The 17,504-nt window shown below is 50.3% G+C and overlaps 3 protein-coding genes across 4 annotated transcripts in view; 2 read left to right on the forward strand and 1 right to left on the reverse strand.

The window, feature by feature from the left end:
* Nucleotides 1–620, forward strand: part of aifm1 (apoptosis inducing factor mitochondrion associated 1) — a 28,480-nt gene extending 27,860 nt beyond the window's left edge. Inside the window, exons 16-17 of the mRNA XM_058077219.1 lie at nt 49–236; nt 306–620. Coding sequence (XP_057933202.1) covers nt 49–236; nt 306–377 — 260 coding nt within the window. The 3' untranslated portion in view covers nt 378–620. The remainder of the gene's footprint in view (nt 1–48; nt 237–305) is intronic.
* The window catches only part of ncapd3 (non-SMC condensin II complex, subunit D3), a 154,408-nt gene that overhangs the window by 17,371 nt on the left and 119,533 nt on the right, over nt 1–17,504 (forward strand). The gene's annotated exons all lie outside the window — the stretch shown is intronic.
* The window catches only part of LOC131132041 (sodium/potassium/calcium exchanger 3-like), a 49,232-nt gene continuing 43,048 nt past the window's right edge, over nt 11,321–17,504 (reverse strand). The window contains exon 16 of one of the 2 annotated variants that reach the window (XM_058077218.1): nt 11,321–17,423. In XM_058077218.1, the coding sequence (XP_057933201.1) occupies nt 17,278–17,423 (146 nt within the window). In that variant the 3' untranslated portion in view covers nt 11,321–17,277. The remainder of the gene's footprint in view (nt 17,424–17,504) is intronic. The other variant, XM_058077217.1, reaches the window with a different exon arrangement.

Consider the following 17,504-nt stretch of genomic DNA (forward strand, 5'->3'; position numbering starts at 1 on the left):
AAAGCAATAACTGTCTATCATGGGAACGAGCATTTCTCTTGTTTGCAGGAACCGGAATCCGCTCAGAAAGTGAAACAGAGGATGTGGCTTTGAGCCCGGTGGCCTCCACGACACCCGTGCCCACCGCCACGCAAAAAGATGACTACGGCAAAGGAGTCATCTTCTACCTGCGAGACAAAGTGGTGGTGGGGATCATCCTGTGGAATGTTTTCAACAGAATGCCCATCGCCAGAAAGGTGAGCTCTATCCTTTGGGAAGGACGTTGTTTCAAGTTGGTGGAAAACAATTCTGTTATCCAATTGCAGATCATCAAGGATGGAGAGGACCATGCAGACCTGAACGAAGTTGCCAAGCTGTTTAACATCCATGATGATTAAGACAGGAGACTTTGTAAACTTTGTCCTTTACAATCCAATCATGTCTACAGTGGCATGTTATATGTAAATTATGTTCTCGGTGGATTATTTTCATACTCTATTTTGAAATTTCAATCGCACCACATGTCTCGTCTGGCACTTTCTCAACCAATTTTTCAAAAACAATGATGGTATGCCACATCTGTACAGCGCTGGTCTTTGTCGTCACGGAAAGGCTGCAATAAAAGTGATTTTTAAATCCAAGTAAGCCCATTATTCTCACTTGGCGAGCTTGTGTGTGTGTGCATGAACCTGGTATCCCCCCCCTCCCCTCCCCCAGAGGACGCCACCTCGCGGCTTACCTGGCTTGTCAGCCATGAACGCTCCTCTGGTCCCAATCGACCAGGTACTGCATCCCCCCACACAGTCTTCTCATGTCCAAAATGGCTGGCTCACAATCAATGAGACGCGGTGGCGGCTCAGCCGGAGGACACAGCGGGCTTGAGGAAACAGGTTTGATCGTCACATCCTTCTCCTGGGTAGGGAACAAGAGAGGCTGCTAGGCGTAAGCAGCTTTGAATGGGGATATACATGTAGCCAAGCTCTCCAATGAATTGTGCGTGTAGTACACCCAAAGGAGGTGGGAGAACCAGGCAGACGGGTGCTGACACTGACAGCTTACCTGCTGACAAAAGGTCGCCGGGCAAAAATGAAGTAGCAGAAACCAACAGGGCAAGACCGCGGTGAAGTTTTAGCACGCCAATTTTTAGCATTTTTATATTTGATTGGATTTTATATGACTTTTTAACATTAAAAAATGAAAAATTTTGTGTTATAGCTTGCAGGCCATGCGACCTAGGCACTTCAAATCACTTTATATTAGCAATCCCAGCCTCCGAGTACAATGCGCACCGATTTGTTTTTCCAAGTATTGTTTAATATGATTTCATATGAATGTTTGATATAACAAAAACAAGGATCATATTCGATAGCTTCACACACAAGTGACCTAGGTGCTTGAAACAACTGTATATAAGTAATAAAATCTTTTGTGAAGCTTTTCAATACTCTTGGTGAACTATAACTGTGCCATTAGCAGAGTGATAACGGATTATTTGAGTGCCAGCCGATATATCGGGCCGATATTTGCGGGTTTTTTTTTCATTGTATCGGTATCGGCCAATACGCGCGTGGGTTCGCAGATGTATTTTTCCACCGCATGATTTACAGTCAGGCATCCGCCGGGGCAACACAAAGCTGCCCCGGCGGCAGAGGACCCCGCAACACACGTAGTCACGGTACCCCGCCCCCACTGGTGAATCACAACAAGGGCGCGTTTTCACAAGTAATAGAGTTAGCTTGCTTTTAACACTTTACTAAACCCGTCACATTTCACTGGGTGATCGCTAGGCGTAACAGTTTAAGTCATGGTGTGACAACAAGAAAGCCCAAAAACATCACATACCAACGCAACAAACGAATAAAAGCACTCTCACTAGTTGAGCAGACCAAGAATGAACAACTATGCAACATTAAATGCGTCTCGTGTTATGTGTGTGCGCTCTCTCCGAGCACACACAAACACACACAGAAGGAATTGGAGCAGCCGTGTCTGCTTATGAGAGGTCGTTATCGTGCACAACACCAACTTTAATGATGAGAGAAATGTTTTATATATCGTACTAAATTGTGTCAGTGTGATGTGTTTGTGTGTGTGGAGGCGGGGGGGGGTGCGTCTCACTGCGGAAGAGCAGTCATGGATCATCGATGTTAGATATAACTTAAACTACAGCAGAAATGTTTTGCACATGGTTGAATATTTATTCCTTTTAAAGTTGATAATGCCGTTTAAATGTGTGTTTAAGAAAGCTGAATCCTACTGTGTTCAGTGTTTACATTTCAATAAATATTTGTTTCAACATGAGACCTGTAGATGGCTGGCCCTTGAAGGCTGGCCCTTGAAGGCTGGCGCTTGAAGGCTGGCGCTTTTAGGCTGGAGCTTTAAGACTGGCCCTTTAAGGATGGCCCTTTAAGGCTGGCCCTTTAAGGCTGGTCCTTTGAGGCTGACCCTTTAAGGCTGGAGCTTTAAGGCTGGCCCTCTAAGGCTGGCCCTCTAAGGCTGGAGCTTTAAGGATGGCCCTTTAAGGCTGGCCCTCTAACGCTGGCCCTCTAAGGCTGGCCCTTTAAGGCTGACCCTTTAAGGCTGGTCCTCTAAGGATGGCCCTCTAAGGATGGCCGTTTAAGGCTGGAGCTTTAAGGCCGGCCCTTTAAGGCTGGCGCTTTAAGGCTAGCGCTTTAAGGCTGGCCTTTAAGCCTGGTCCTCTAAGGATGGCCCTCTAAGGATGGCCGTTTAAGGCTGGAGCTTTAAGGCCGGCCCTATAAGGCTGGCCCTATAAGGCTGGCCTTTAGGGATGGCCCTCTAAGGCTGGCCCTCTAAGGCTGGCCCTTAAAGGTTGGCCCTTTAAGGCTGGCCCTTAATGGCTGGCCCTTTAAGGCTGACCCTCTAAGGATGGACCTCTAAGGCTGGCCCTCTAAGGCTGGCGCTCTAAGGCTGGAGCTTTAAGGATGGCCCTCTAAGGCTGGCCCTCTAAGGCTGGTGCTTTAAGGATGGCCCTCTAAGCCTGGAAATTTAAGGCTGGCCCTTTAAGGCTAGCCCTCTAAGGCTGGCCCTCTAAGGCTGGCGCTTTAAAGCTGGCGCTTTAAGGCTGGCCCTTTAAGGCTGGCCCTCTAAGGCTGGTGCTTTAAGGCTGGCCCTCTAAGGCTGGCCCTCTAAGCCTGGAGCTTTAAGGCTGGCCCTTTAAGGATAGCCCTCTAAGGCTGGCCCTCTAAGGCTGGCCCTCTAAGGCTGGCCCTCTAAGGCTGGCGCTTTAAGGCTGGCGCTTTAAGGCTGGCCTTTAAGCCTGGTCCTCTAAGGATGGCCCTCTAAGGATGGCCGTTTAAGGCTGGAGCTTTAAGGCCGGCCCTTTAAGGCCGGCCTTCTAAGGATGGCGCTCTAAGGCTGGAGATTTAAGGCTGGCCCTTTAAGGCTGGCCCTTTAAGGTTGCCCTTTAATGCTAGCCCTTTAAGGCTAGCCCTCTAATGCTGGCCCTCTAAGGCTGGTGCTTTAAGGCTGGCGCTTTAAGGCTGGCGCTTTATGGCTGGCGCTTTAAGGCTGGCCTTTAAGCCTGGTCCTCTAAGGATGGCCCTCTAAGGATGGCCGTTTAAGGCTGGAGCTTTAAGGCCGGCCCTTTAAGGTTGGCCGTCTAAGGATGGCGCTCTAAGGCTGGAGATTTAAGGCTGGCCCTTTAAGGCTGGCCTTTAGGGATGGCCCTCTAAGGCTGGCCCTTAAAGGCTGGCCCTTAAAGGTTGGCCCTTTAAGGCTGTCCCTTTAAGGCTGGCCCTTAATGGCTGGCCCTCTAAGGCTGGCCCTCTAAGGCTGGCCCTCTAAGGCTGGAGCTTTAAGGATGGCCCTCTAAGGCTGGTGCTTTAAGGATGGCCCTCTAAGCCTGGAGCTTTAAGGCTGGCCCTCTAAGGCTGGCCCTCTAAGGCTGGCCCTCTAAGCCTGGAGCTTTAAGGCTGGCCCTTTAAGGCTAGCCCTCTAAGGCTGGCCCTCTAAGGCTGGCGCTTTAAGGCTGGCCCTTTAAGGCTAGCCCTCTAAGGCTGGCCCTCTAAGGCTGGCGCTTTAAGGCTGGCGCTTTAAGGCTGGCGCTTTAAGGCTGGCCCTTTAAGGCTGGCCCTCTAAGGCTGGCCCTCTAAGACTGGCCCTTTAAGGATGGCCCTTTAAGGCTGGCCCTTTAAGGCTGGTCCTTTGAGGCTGACCCTTTAAGGCTGGAGCTTTAAGGCTGGCCCTCTAAGGCTGGAGCTTTAAGGATGGCCCTTTAAGGCTGGCCCTCTAACGCTGGCCCTCTAAGGCTGGCCCTTTAAGGCTGACCCTTTAAGGCTGGCCTTTAAGGCTGGTCCTCTAAGGATGGCCCTCTAAGGATGGCCGTTTAAGGCTGGAGCTTTAAGGCCGGCCCTTTAAGGCTGGCGCTTTAAGGCTAGCGCTTTAAGGCTGGCCTTTAAGCCTGGTCCTCTAAGGATGGCCCTCTAAGGATGGCCGTTTAAGGCTGGAGCTTTAAGGCCGGCCCTATAAGGCTGGCCCTATAAGGCTGGCCTTTAGGGATGGCCCTCTAAGGCTGGCCCTCTAAGGCTGGCCCTTAAAGGTTCGCCCTTTAAGGCTGGCCCTCAATGGCTGGCCCTTTAAGGCTGACCCTCTAAGGATGGACCTCTAAGGCTGGCCCTCTAAGGCTGGCCCTCTAAGGCTGGCCCTCTAAGGCTGGAGCTTTAAGGATGGCCCTCTAAGGCTGGCCCTCTAAGGCTGGTGCTTTAAGGATGGCCCTCTAAGCCTGGAAATTTAAGGCTGGCCCTTTAAGGCTAGCCCTCTAAGGCTGGCCCTCTAAGGCTGGCGCTTTAAGGCTGGCGCTTTAAGGCTGGCCCTTTAAGGCTGGCCCTCTAAGGCTGGTGCTTTAAGGCTGGCCCTCTAAGGCTGGCCCTCTAAGCCTGGAGCTTTAAGGCTGGCCCTTTAAGGATAGCCCTCTAAGGCTGGCCCTCTAAGGCTGGCCCTCTAAGGCTGGCCCTCTAAGGCTGGCGCTTTAAGGCTGGCGCTTTAAGGCTGGCCTTTAAGCCTGGTCCTCTAAGGATGGCCCTCTAAGGATGGCCGTTTAAGGCTGGAGCTTTAAGGCTGGCCCTTTAAGGCTGGCCCTTTAAGGCTGCCCTTTAAGGCTAGCCCTTTAAGGCTAGCCCTCTAAGGCTGGCCCTCTAAGGCTGGTGCTTTAAGGCTGGCGCTTTAAGGCTGGCGCTTTATGGCTGGCGCTTTAAGGCTGGCCTTTAAGCCTGGTCCTCTAAGGATGGCCCTCTAAGGATGGCCGTTTAAGGCTGGAGCTTTAAGGCCGGCCCTTTAAGGTTGGCCGTCTAAGGATGGCGCTCTAAGGCTGGAGATTTAAGGCTGGCCCTTTAAGGCTGGCCTTTAGGGATGGCCCTCTAAGGCTGGCCCTTAAAGGCTGGCCCTTAAAGGTTGGCCCTTTAAGGCTGTCCCTTTAAGGCTGGCCCTTAATGGCTGACCCTCTAAGGATGGACCTCTAAGGCTGGCCCTCTAAGGCTGGCCCTCTAAGGCTGGCCCTCTAAGGCTGGAGCTTTAAGGATGGCCCTCTAAGGCTGGTGCTTTAAGGATGGCCCTCTAAGCCTGGAGCTTTAAGGCTGGCCCTTTAAGGCTAGCCCTCTAAGGCTGGCCCTCTAAGGCTGGCGCTTTAAGGCTGGCGCTTTAAGGCTGGCCCTTTAAGGCTGGCCCTCTAAGGCTGGCCCTCTAAGGCTGGCCCTCTAAGACTGGCGCTTTAACGCTGGCCCTTTAAGGCTGGCCCTTTAAGGCTGGCCCTCTAAGGCTGGCCCTCTAAGGCTGGCGCTTTAAGGCTGGCGCTTTAACGCTGGCCCTTTAAGGCTGGCCCTTTAAGGCTGGAGCTTTAAGGATGGCCCATTAAGGCTGGCCCTTTAAGGCTGGTCCTCTAAGGATGGCCCTCTAAGGATGGCCCTCTAAGGATGGCCCTTTAAGGCTGGAGCTTTAAGGCTGGCCCTTTAAGGCTGGCCCTTTAAGAATGGCCCTTTAAGGCTGGCCCTTTAAGGGAGGCCCTCTAAGGCTGGCCCTCTAAGGCTGGCCCTCTAAGGCTGGAGCTTTAAGGCTGGCCCTCTAAGGCTGGCCCTCTAAGGCTGGAGCTTTAAGGATGGCCCTCTAACGCTGGCCCTCTAACGCTGGCCCTCTAAGGCTGGCCCTCTAAGGCTGGTGCTTTAAGGCTGGCCCTCTAAGGCTGGCCCTCTAAGCCTGGAGCTTTAAGGCTGGCCCTTTAAGGCTAGCCCTCTAAGGCTGGCCCTCTAAGGCTGGCCCTCTAAGGCTGGCCCTCTAAGGCTGGCACTTTAAGGCTGGTGCTTTAAGGCTGGCCTTTAAGCCTGGTCCTCTAAGGATGGCCCTCTAAGGATGGCCGTTTAAGGCTGGAGCTTTAAGGCCGGCCCTTTAAGGCTGGCCTTCTAAGGATGGCGCTCTAAGGCTGGAGATTTAAGTTGGCAATTTAAGGCCGGCCCTCTAAGGCTGGCCCTTAAAGGCTGGCCCTTAAAGGTTGGCCCTTTAAGGCTGGCCCTTTAAGGCTGGCCCTTAATGGCTGACCCTCTAAGGATGGACCTCTAAGGCTGGCCCTCTAAGGCTGGCCCTCTAAGGCTGGCCCTCTAAGGCTGGCCCTCTAAGGCTGGTGCTTTAAGGATGGCCCTCTAAGCCTGGAGCTTTAAGGCTGGCCCTTTAAGGCTAGCCCTCTAAGGCTGGCCCTCTAAGGCTGGCGCTTTAAGGCTGGCGCTTTAAGGCTGGCCCTTTAAGGCTGGCCCTCTAAGGCTGGCCCTCTAAGGCTGGCCCTCTAAGACTGGCGCTTTAACGCTGGCCCTTTAAGGCTGGCCCTTTAAGGCTGGCCCTCTAAGGCTGGCGCTTTAAGGCTGGCGCTTTAACGCTGGCCCTTTAAGGCTGGCCCTTTAAGGCTGGAACTTTAAGGCTGGAACTTTAAGGATGGCCCTTTAAGGCTGGCCCTTTAAGGCTGGTCCTCTAAGGATGGCCCTCTAAGGATGGCCCTCTAAGGATGGCCCTTTAAGGCTGGCCCTTTAGAATGGCCCTTTAAGGCTGGCCCTTTAAGGGAGGCCCTCTAAGGCTGGCCCTCTAAGGCTGGCCCTTGAAGGCTGGCCCTTGAAGGCTGGCCCTTGAAGGCTGGCGCTTTAAGGCTGGCCCTTTAAGGCTGGTCCTTTAAGGCTGGTCCTTTAAGGCTGGCCTTTAAGGCTGGCTCTCCAAGGCTGGCCCTCCAAGGCTGGAGCTTTAAAATTGGCCCTTTAAGGCTGGCCCTCCAAGGCTGGAGCTTTAAAGATGGCCCTTTAAGGCTGGCCCTTTAAGGCTGGCCCTTTAAGGCTGACCCTTTAAGGCTGGCCCTTTAAGGCTGACCCTTTAAGGCTGGCCTTTAAGGCTGGTCCTCTAAGGATGGCCCTCTAAGGATGGCCGTTTAAGGCTGGAGCTTTAAGGCCGGCCCTTTAAGGCTGGCCTTCTAAGGATGGCGATCTAAGGCTGGAGCTTTAAGGCTGGCCCTTTAAGGCTGGCCTTTAGGGATGGCCCTCTAAGGCTGGCCCTTAAAGGCTGGCCCTGTAAGGCTGGCCCTCTAAGGCTGGAGCTTTAAGGATGGCCCTCTAAGTCTGGCCCTCTAAGGCTGGAGCTTTAAGGATCGCCCTCTAAGGCTGGCCCTCTAAGCCTGGAGCTTTAAGGCTGGCCCTTTAAGGCTAGCCCTCTAAGGCTGGCCCTCTAAGGCTGGAGCTTTAAGGATGGCCCTCTAAGGCTGGTGCTTTAAGGATGGCCCTCTAAGCCTGGAGCTTTAAGGCTGGCCCTTTAAGGCTAGCCCTCTAAGGCTGGCCCTCTAAGGCTGGCGCTTTAAGGCTGGCGCTTTAAGGCTGGCCCTTTAAGGCTGGCCCTCTAAGGCTGGCCCTCTAAGGCTGGCCCTCTAAGACTGGCGCTTTAACGCTGGCCCTTTAAGGCTGGCCCTTTAAGGCTGGCCCTCTAAGGCTGGCCCTCTAAGGCTGGCGCTTTAAGGCTGGCGCTTTAACGCTGGCCCTTTAAGGCTGGCCCTTTAAGGCTGGAGCTTTAAGGATGGCCCATTAAGGCTGGCCCTTTAAGGCTGGTCCTCTAAGGATGGCCCTCTAAGGATGGCCCTCTAAGGATGGCCCTTTAAGGCTGGAGCTTTAAGGCTGGCCCTTTAAGGCTGGCCCTTTAAGAATGGCCCTTTAAGGCTGGCCCTTTAAGGGAGGCCCTCTAAGGCTGGCCCTCTAAGGCTGGCCCTCTAAGGCTGGAGCTTTAAGGCTGGCCCTCTAAGGCTGGCCCTCTAAGGCTGGAGCTTTAAGGATGGCCCTCTAACGCTGGCCCTCTAACGCTGGCCCTCTAAGGCTGGCCCTCTAAGGCTGGTGCTTTAAGGCTGGCCCTCTAAGGCTGGCCCTCTAAGCCTGGAGCTTTAAGGCTGGCCCTTTAAGGCTAGCCCTCTAAGGCTGGCCCTCTAAGGCTGGCCCTCTAAGGCTGGCCCTCTAAGGCTGGCACTTTAAGGCTGGTGCTTTAAGGCTGGCCTTTAAGCCTGGTCCTCTAAGGATGGCCCTCTAAGGATGGCCGTTTAAGGCTGGAGCTTTAAGGCCGGCCCTTTAAGGCTGGCCTTCTAAGGATGGCGCTCTAAGGCTGGAGATTTAAGTTGGCAATTTAAGGCCGGCCCTCTAAGGCTGGCCCTTAAAGGCTGGCCCTTAAAGGTTGGCCCTTTAAGGCTGGCCCTTTAAGGCTGGCCCTTAATGGCTGACCCTCTAAGGATGGACCTCTAAGGCTGGCCCTCTAAGGCTGGCCCTCTAAGGCTGGCCCTCTAAGGCTGGCCCTCTAAGGCTGGTGCTTTAAGGATGGCCCTCTAAGCCTGGAGCTTTAAGGCTGGCCCTTTAAGGCTAGCCCTCTAAGGCTGGCCCTCTAAGGCTGGCGCTTTAAGGCTGGCGCTTTAAGGCTGGCCCTTTAAGGCTGGCCCTCTAAGGCTGGCCCTCTAAGGCTGGCCCTCTAAGACTGGCGCTTTAACGCTGGCCCTTTAAGGCTGGCCCTTTAAGGCTGGCCCTCTAAGGCTGGCGCTTTAAGGCTGGCGCTTTAACGCTGGCCCTTTAAGGCTGGCCCTTTAAGGCTGGAACTTTAAGGCTGGAACTTTAAGGATGGCCCTTTAAGGCTGGCCCTTTAAGGCTGGTCCTCTAAGGATGGCCCTCTAAGGATGGCCCTCTAAGGATGGCCCTTTAAGGCTGGCCCTTTAGAATGGCCCTTTAAGGCTGGCCCTTTAAGGGAGGCCCTCTAAGGCTGGCCCTCTAAGGCTGGCCCTTGAAGGCTGGCCCTTGAAGGCTGGCCCTTGAAGGCTGGCGCTTTAAGGCTGGCCCTTTAAGGCTGGTCCTTTAAGGCTGGTCCTTTAAGGCTGGCCTTTAAGGCTGGCTCTCCAAGGCTGGCCCTCCAAGGCTGGAGCTTTAAAATTGGCCCTTTAAGGCTGGCCCTCCAAGGCTGGAGCTTTAAAGATGGCCCTTTAAGGCTGGCCCTTTAAGGCTGGCCCTTTAAGGCTGACCCTTTAAGGCTGGCCCTTTAAGGCTGACCCTTTAAGGCTGGCCTTTAAGGCTGGTCCTCTAAGGATGGCCCTCTAAGGATGGCCGTTTAAGGCTGGAGCTTTAAGGCCGGCCCTTTAAGGCTGGCCTTCTAAGGATGGCGATCTAAGGCTGGAGCTTTAAGGCTGGCCCTTTAAGGCTGGCCTTTAGGGATGGCCCTCTAAGGCTGGCCCTTAAAGGCTGGCCCTGTAAGGCTGGCCCTCTAAGGCTGGAGCTTTAAGGATGGCCCTCTAAGTCTGGCCCTCTAAGGCTGGAGCTTTAAGGATCGCCCTCTAAGGCTGGCCCTCTAAGCCTGGAGCTTTAAGGCTGGCCCTTTAAGGCTAGCCCTCTAAGGCTGGCCCTCTAAGGCTGGCGCTTTAAGGCTGGCGCTTTAAGGCTGGCCCTTTAAGGCTAGCCCTCTAAGGCTGGCCCTCTAAGGCTGGCGCTTTAAGGCTGGCGCTTTAAGGCTGGCCCTTTAAGGCTGGCCCTCTAAGGCTGGCCCTCTAAGACTGGTGCTTTAACGCTGGCCCTTTAAGGCTGGCCCTTTAAGGCTGGCCCTCTAAGGCTGGCCCTCTAAGGCTGGCGCTTTAAGGCTGGCGCTTTAACGCTGGCCCTTTAAGGCTGGCCCTTTAAGGATGGCCTTTAAGGCTGGCCCTTTAAGGCTGGTCCTCTAAGGATGGCCCTCTAAGGATGGCCCTCTAAGGATGGCCCTCTAAGGATGGCCCTTTAAGGCTGGAGCTTTAAGGCTGGCCCTTTAAGGCTGGCCCTTTAAGGGAGGCCCTCTAAGGCTGGCCCTCTAAGGCTGGCCCTTTAAGGCTGGCCCTTGAAGGCTGGCCCTTGAAGCCTGGCCCTTTAAGGCTGGTCCTTTAAGGCTGGTCCTTTAAGGCTGGCCTTTAAGACTGGCTCTCCAAGGCTGGCCCTCCAAGGCTGGAGCTTTAAAGATGGCCCTTTAAGGCTGGCCCTTTAAGGCTGGCCCTTTAAGGCTGACCCTTTAAGGCTGACCCTTTAAGGCTGGCCCTTTAAGGCTGGCCCTTTAAGGCTGACCCTCTAAGGATGGCCCTCTAAGGCTGGCCCTCTAAGGCTGGAGCTTTAAGGCTGGCCCTTTAAGGCTGGCCCTTAATGGCTGGCCCTTTAAGGCTGACCCTCTAAGGATGGCCCTCTAAGGCTGGCCCTCTAAGGCTGGTGCTTTAAGGCTGGCCCTTTAAGGCCGGCCCTTTAAGGCCGGCCCTTTAAGGCTGGCCTTTAAGGCCGGCCCCTTAAGGCTGGCCCTTTAAGGCCGGCCCCCTAAGGCTGCCCCCCTAAGGCTGGCCCTCTAAGGCTGGCCCTCTAAGGCTGGCCCTCTATGGCTGGCCCTTTAAGGTTGGCGCTTTAAGGCTGGCCCTTTAAGGCTGGCGCTTTAAGGCTGGCCCTTTAAGGCTCGCCCTTTAAGGCTGGCCCTTTCAGGCTGGCCTATAAGGATGGCACTCTAAGGATGGCCCTCTAAGGCTGGCCCTCTAAGGCTGGCCTTTTAAGGCCTGCCCTTTAAGGCTGGCCCTTTAAAGCTGGCCCTTAAGGCTGGCCCCCCTAAGGCTGGCCCTCTAAGGCTGGCCCTCTAAGCCTGGCCCTTTAAAGTTGGAGCTTTAAGGCTGGCCCTTTAAGGCTGGCGCTTTAAGGCTGGCGCTTTAAGGCTGGCCCTTTCAGGCTGGCCCTTTCAGGCTGGCACTCTAAGGATGGCCCTTTAAGGCCGGAGCTTTAAACCTTAAAGCTTAAATCTCTGACAAATTGTATATAATAGGGCAAAAGCAGGCTAATAAGCAAGCCAATAAGCAGGCTAATACTAGCCTACTACTACTAGTAGTAGTACTACAAATAATCATTCATTCATTTTCTACCGCTTATCCTCACGAGGGTGGCGGGGTTGCTGGGATAGGCTGCTGGCCAGCCAATCCCAGGGCACATATAGACAAACAACCATTCACACTCACATTCATACCTATGGACAATTTGGAGTGGCCAATTAATCTAGCATGTTTTTGGAATGTGGAGGAAATTTGTTACTTCAGGGTTACGGTGGTATGCTGGAGCCTATCTCAGCTGTCTTTGGGGGAGAGTTGCCAAGTAGCGTAATGTTTGGGACGCAATGTGAGATGAAAGCGGAGTACCCAGAGAGAACCCACACACACAAATAAAATGTTCCACATGTTGTGTTACTCGTAGTAAAGACATCTTTATTAATGCTCCGGTAGCAAAATGACCTCTAAAATGACATTGGAAACATCTAAACACAAAGAGGAATTTGGTACGGTCTGCAAACTCTGACAGTCCAGTCAAGCAAACATGCAGCCTTCAAAGCCAGCGTCGGTAAAGCCTGACGCTCATCCAAAGACATGAATATGAATATCTCCATGCCAACAATACATCAAAACAAAAGGGTCTAGAATCTATGAAAATATGGTCAACAAATATCCAGATTGAGACCAAATATATTATCCATTTAGCCATGTTATGTACATATCATACATCGGACATATTTTCATTGCTTCAACAAAAATGATTTGGGTTCGATGGACACGTCAAGAATAGCAGCAGTGAAACTTCAAATCATCTGTTCAACAATTTCCTAGATGGTAAAGTGCATCATAGAACTATGAATGATAACACCGATACAAGTACCGGATTATTGCCATATCAGACTAGGGATGGCTGATTTCTGCAAACATTTTTTCATTGACGATTTTTATCTGTGACTCATTGATAAATGCTTTAGAACAGGGGTCCCAAATACGCGGCCCGCAGGACAGTACTTTGAGGCCCCCGCCTTGATATGAAAGTTTAATGTTAGTGTGGCCCGTGCAAGTTTGATATGGATGCTGTATGGTATCATGTACCCAGAAAAAATTATTACGTTTAATTAATGTTCATGTTAAAGGTTAAATAACTGTTAATAGTTATCCTCCCTATCCGTGTGGAAGTGGTAAGTTTTTGGCTATTTAAGTTGAAAGGAAATAACTTGAAGGCTACCGTTTAGGTCGCTAGCTCTCCAGTTTGCGAGTTAGCATGTGTCTCAAGACCCTGCAGTTGCGCAATATGTTGTAAATAAAAAGAGTACAAATGTGACTATAGTCGTGTTTTGTCATGTCTACAGGGCTCTAATAATGCTTTGTTCATTTTAATCTGAAAAAAATACCCACCAACTATATGTGGTTTCTTAAGTTTTTATTATTTGCCGTTTTATTATTATTATTATTATTATATTTATTTATTACTGAGTGATTTTCTTTATTCTTGATTTGTTTATTTTTCATCTTATTTTGTGCAGAAAAATAAAAATTAAGATATTTGAGAACAGTGGAATGTTTTATCAGAGCTTTTATTGTAGAAAATCGGAACCAAAGCACTGAAAAAGTTAGTATATTTTTCTGTTTTTAATAAATGCGTTTTTTTTTTTATTTGGAAAACCTGATGCAGTCCATCCTTGCCCAGACCCTAGCCTCCAGTGGCCCCCAGGTAAATTGAGTTTGAGACCCCTGCTTTAGAAAAATATATTGTCATTTATTCTTGCTGTCCACATCTGTGGACCTCTGCTGTGGGAAGCAGACCAGGAGTGGACTCCCGTCAACCAACTTGGATTCGCCAAAAGGATATTTGCTAGAATGCCAGATGTAATATTTGGGTTCCTATAAACCAGTCAGGTGTGTATTTCTACATGAACCGTAGCAGCGCAAGCGTGGGTTCTCCTGCTCATGAACATCGCCAAAACAAAGGAGCAATGGAACCTGAATGGTTTGGTAGGGGGACCTGCCAGGACCATCGGTAGAAAGACATACCATACAAACCGTGGACACACAAAGGCAACACACTGCTCTGTTGAAGCAGTAGCGCATACCGTTGTCTTTTTGTTGTAGTTAAAGAAGAAATAAAATATACATTATATACAAACATTATATCAACAAGTTGAATGAAATTAATCATTTAAAAAAAAGTAAAGAATTATTCATAAAAATATATATCATTAATAATAATAACAATAACTGTGGACATTTTTTATGGAGCCATCATGATCAAAATGAGACAAAATGAAAGTCCTGCTCACCAACAATCCTGGTATTAACTATTTGTCTTTCCAAGAGTGATATTTACATATTGGTACATTTATGATTATTGCATGATATCAAACTTTAAACCCGGCTTTCGTCCAACGTGTATGTATTAATGGGGGAAAAAAATCATCCATCCATTCAGCTTCTTCGGGGTTGGTTGACGGGAGCATCAGACTAAGCAGGGAAGCCCAGACTTCCCTCTACCAAGCGACTTTATCCAGCTCCTCCTGGCGGAAAGGGTCAAAGGGTCCTGGGTCTTCCCTGAAGTCTCCTACCGACATGCGGACATGTACTGAACACCTCCCTGGGGAGGCATCCTGACCAGATGCTCCTGCCACCTCATACGCCTCCTCTCAATGCAGAGGGGCAGCGTCCCCAGGCCGGTTGAGAGACATGGTCTCTCCATAGTGTCTTCACCAAGGCCCGCAAACCAGTCCAATGTGCCCTGAACGCCTCCCTAGGGAGGCATCCTGATGACATCATCTGGCTCCTCTCAATGCAGAGCAGCAGAGTCCCCATGCCAGTTGAGAGACATAGTCTCTCCAAACAGAGATATGCAGGGCACTGCTCTGGGAAGACCCTGAGACGTCCGGGAGGCATCCTGACCAGATGCACGAGCCACCTCGTTTGGCCAGTTGAGAGTCTCTCCAACGTGTCTTGGATCTTCGTCAATGTCACCCAATCAGTTGGACGTACCTTGACCACCTCCCCAGGAAGGCGTCCAGGAGGCATCCTGACCAGATGCCTGAGCCACCTTCGTTTCTCAATGCGGAGGAGCCGTGTTTCCAGGCCAGTTGGGTGTGGCCAGCACACTTTTCGGGAGCAGCGCAGTCTGGCGCAGCTCTCCATCTGCCCCACCGAGGGAAGGAGCGAGACGGTAATCTTAACCAATCAAATGAACGCCTCTCATTTGTGAGTGGATGGTTACCAAGGGGACGGAGAGGGAGGCCATCTGCCGTGTGAAGAAGCAGAACCCCGGAGACGAGCGCTGAGTGGAGCAATCTGAAGTTTTCACTTCTGAAATGTGGATTTGGGGGGTAAGACGCTTATTTAGGGGGGTGTTGTTCGCCCCTGAATTGGCTGTGCTTCGCCTGCGCCAAGAATAGACCAGGTCAGCGCCTCCACTGGTGCGCCGTTACGCCCATCTTGGCGCAGTCCAGTCTACCAAATTGGCTGTGCTGGACCAAAATACCACTGTGTGGGGTGCACCTCGCTCCGCCACCCTGCGACACAAAACTAGAGCCCATAGTCATCGTGTCCTGATCCCCTGTTGGTTCTGACCAGAAGCCAGAGCCCCCTCCCCTGCCTCATCTCAATGTGGAATTTATCACGAAAGGGATAGCCCGGCCACCCTACGGAAAAACTGGATCTTGTCCTTTGGGTCACTACCCAAAGCTCATGACCAAAGGTGAGGGTAGGAATGTCCATCAACTGCTAAATTGAGAGCGTTCCCTTTGGGCTCAACTCTCTCTCCCAATGCAGGGTCGGCTTCACTGCAGACGGCGCACCAATCCATCGCAGACGGCGCACCAATCCACCGCTTGATCTTGTTCAAGAATTCCGTCCATAAAAGCGACAAACAGAATGGACAATAAGAAGCCAAACCCAATTGTCAGACACGTAACCTGACGACAGGCCATGGAAATGTACTTTCCATGGAACAAAGACGGCAGGGAGAAGAACATAACATGTTTTTGAAAGTTACAAACGTTGCGTAAGAATCCTGTGCAAGAGTTTGGAAGAAGTAGAAATTCTGCACCACTTAACGGAGATGAACTACTTTGTACTTTGTACATGCTCTAAAAACCAGTAGAAATATTGGTGTAGCACAAACCTACTAAATCTGGACAAATCTACAGGTGATAGAAAATACTACGTTCCTGGACTGATCAAAAGTCCTGCCTATGACATCTTCAGGTGGGACGTCCAGCAAAGACGTCAAATGACAAACAGCATTTAGTCCATTTAGTTCCGTACTTGGCTCGCCGATGCCATCCTGGTGTCGCTCTACGCCATGAAAACTGCTTCATCTTACAAGGAAAGACATCCTTATAATCAGCGTGGTTACGGAAAGACCACAAAGATCCTCCCAACGTGCTTTCGTTTGGACAGCTTTGAACCGCTTTGGACTTATCCGTCATATGAAAATCATTCAAAAAAAACAAAAGCCCATAAAACATCTGCAGAGGTCTTTCTGACCTCAAGAGGAGATTTTTGGCCTTCCTGACACCAGAAATAAAGCCGCTTTATAAATAAATAAAAATAAATAAATAAATTATACACCAGGACTATTTACACAAAACTATTTACAAAGGGAACAGCCAGATCACCCTAAAGCCAACAGTCATTTGAAATAAAAACATCGTGGCTACAGCAGCTGTGACACGAACACAAATAATAATAATAATAATAATAATAATAATAATAATAATAATAATAATAATAATAATAATAATAATAATAATAATAATAATAATAATAATGCCCTGTTTGGATATTATTATTGGAAGGAATTTCTGCAAATGTTATTCCAGTGCTAAACGTAGCACGTACAGTAAATATATATGAGACATATATCATCCCATAATGAGGAAGCCATGGTGATGCTTTCAGGAGGCCTGTCGCCATAATCGCCAAATCCATTCACTGAACCATTGAAAAAAAAAATTCAATACAAATGACGACGCCCTTGATAAATTTCCATGGGGCCACTAGTGAGTGGATACAGGGCGTTAGCAGTTAGCCTCGTGAGGCTGCATGCGCTAACATGAACAAAGGCACAGAAGCAAAGGGGGGGCAATTGGGGGAATATTTTAGTTTGAAATATATTTGGACTTTTGTAGTTTTACAGATAACATTAGACAAATAATTCAAGGAAAATTAGGAGCATAAAATAGTGTGTGTTTAAATATATGTTCTGGCCCCCGGGACAATTTTGCTAACTCAATGTGACCCACGAGTCCAAATATTTGCCCACCCCCAATCTAGTGGTTCAAATGTGAATGACACTTCTCATGACAGCGAATGAAAAAAATAAATGTTTAGCACAATTTGCAAAATTTGTTATCGTTACAGGCCGAACTTCCAGTGTTTTCAAATGGGGGGGGGGGCTTCATTTGACAGTCACGTGACTAATCCGGGACATGGCTTCCTCAAAATGGCAGCGTGTCCTGAACGCTCTTTCTCTAGCTGTTCACCAAGCAGTGGACTAACTAAAGCGGCTTTCTCATTGCAACATGGGTTCCATAATGACGTGAATTCATACAACACGCTAGGAAAATATTGCTATCAGGCTTGTTAGCTTTCAAAAGGCTACGGAAGAGTCTGACGTATTTTAGTACTAGTTGAATAAATGGCTACCCCTGGTCTTATATTTTGTGTCAATATAAATGTAGCAGCCAGTGAAGCTTTCACAATAAAAGCCCTCTTGCGCCTGTCGTCCTGTGACGGTTCCCCACAGTCCTCATCTACGCTGGTGGACACAGACCAGCGGAGCGCCATATTGCACTGATAACACATAGTACTGCAGTACTACTACGTAAGTATGAGGAATAAATCAAAGTGGGTGAATATTTGCACATCAGTCTTCCTGGTAATGAATTACATTTACAATCCTGGTGTCAGACACCACCCATCTATTGTGTGCGTGTGCGTGTGTGTGTGTGTGTTTGTTTGTGTGTCAGTCATCCCTGCAGGTTGGCAAGTTGACGAAGATGAAGATGTTGTACTCGATGAGGCAGGAGAAGCACAAGAAGACGGCGTAGAGGAGAAGACACGTGAGGCCGAGACGTCGGTCCAGAGTCCACTTGTTGAGGTGAACTCCCATGACCTGGACAACCACACACAAACACACAAACGCACACTATCAGAGACAATGTCCCAAAACAGAAAGAAGTTGTGATAGACATCG

This window comes from Doryrhamphus excisus, chromosome 7 (genome assembly GCF_030265055.1).
Source record: "Doryrhamphus excisus isolate RoL2022-K1 chromosome 7, RoL_Dexc_1.0, whole genome shotgun sequence".
NCBI lineage: Eukaryota > Metazoa > Chordata > Actinopteri > Syngnathiformes > Syngnathidae > Doryrhamphus > Doryrhamphus excisus.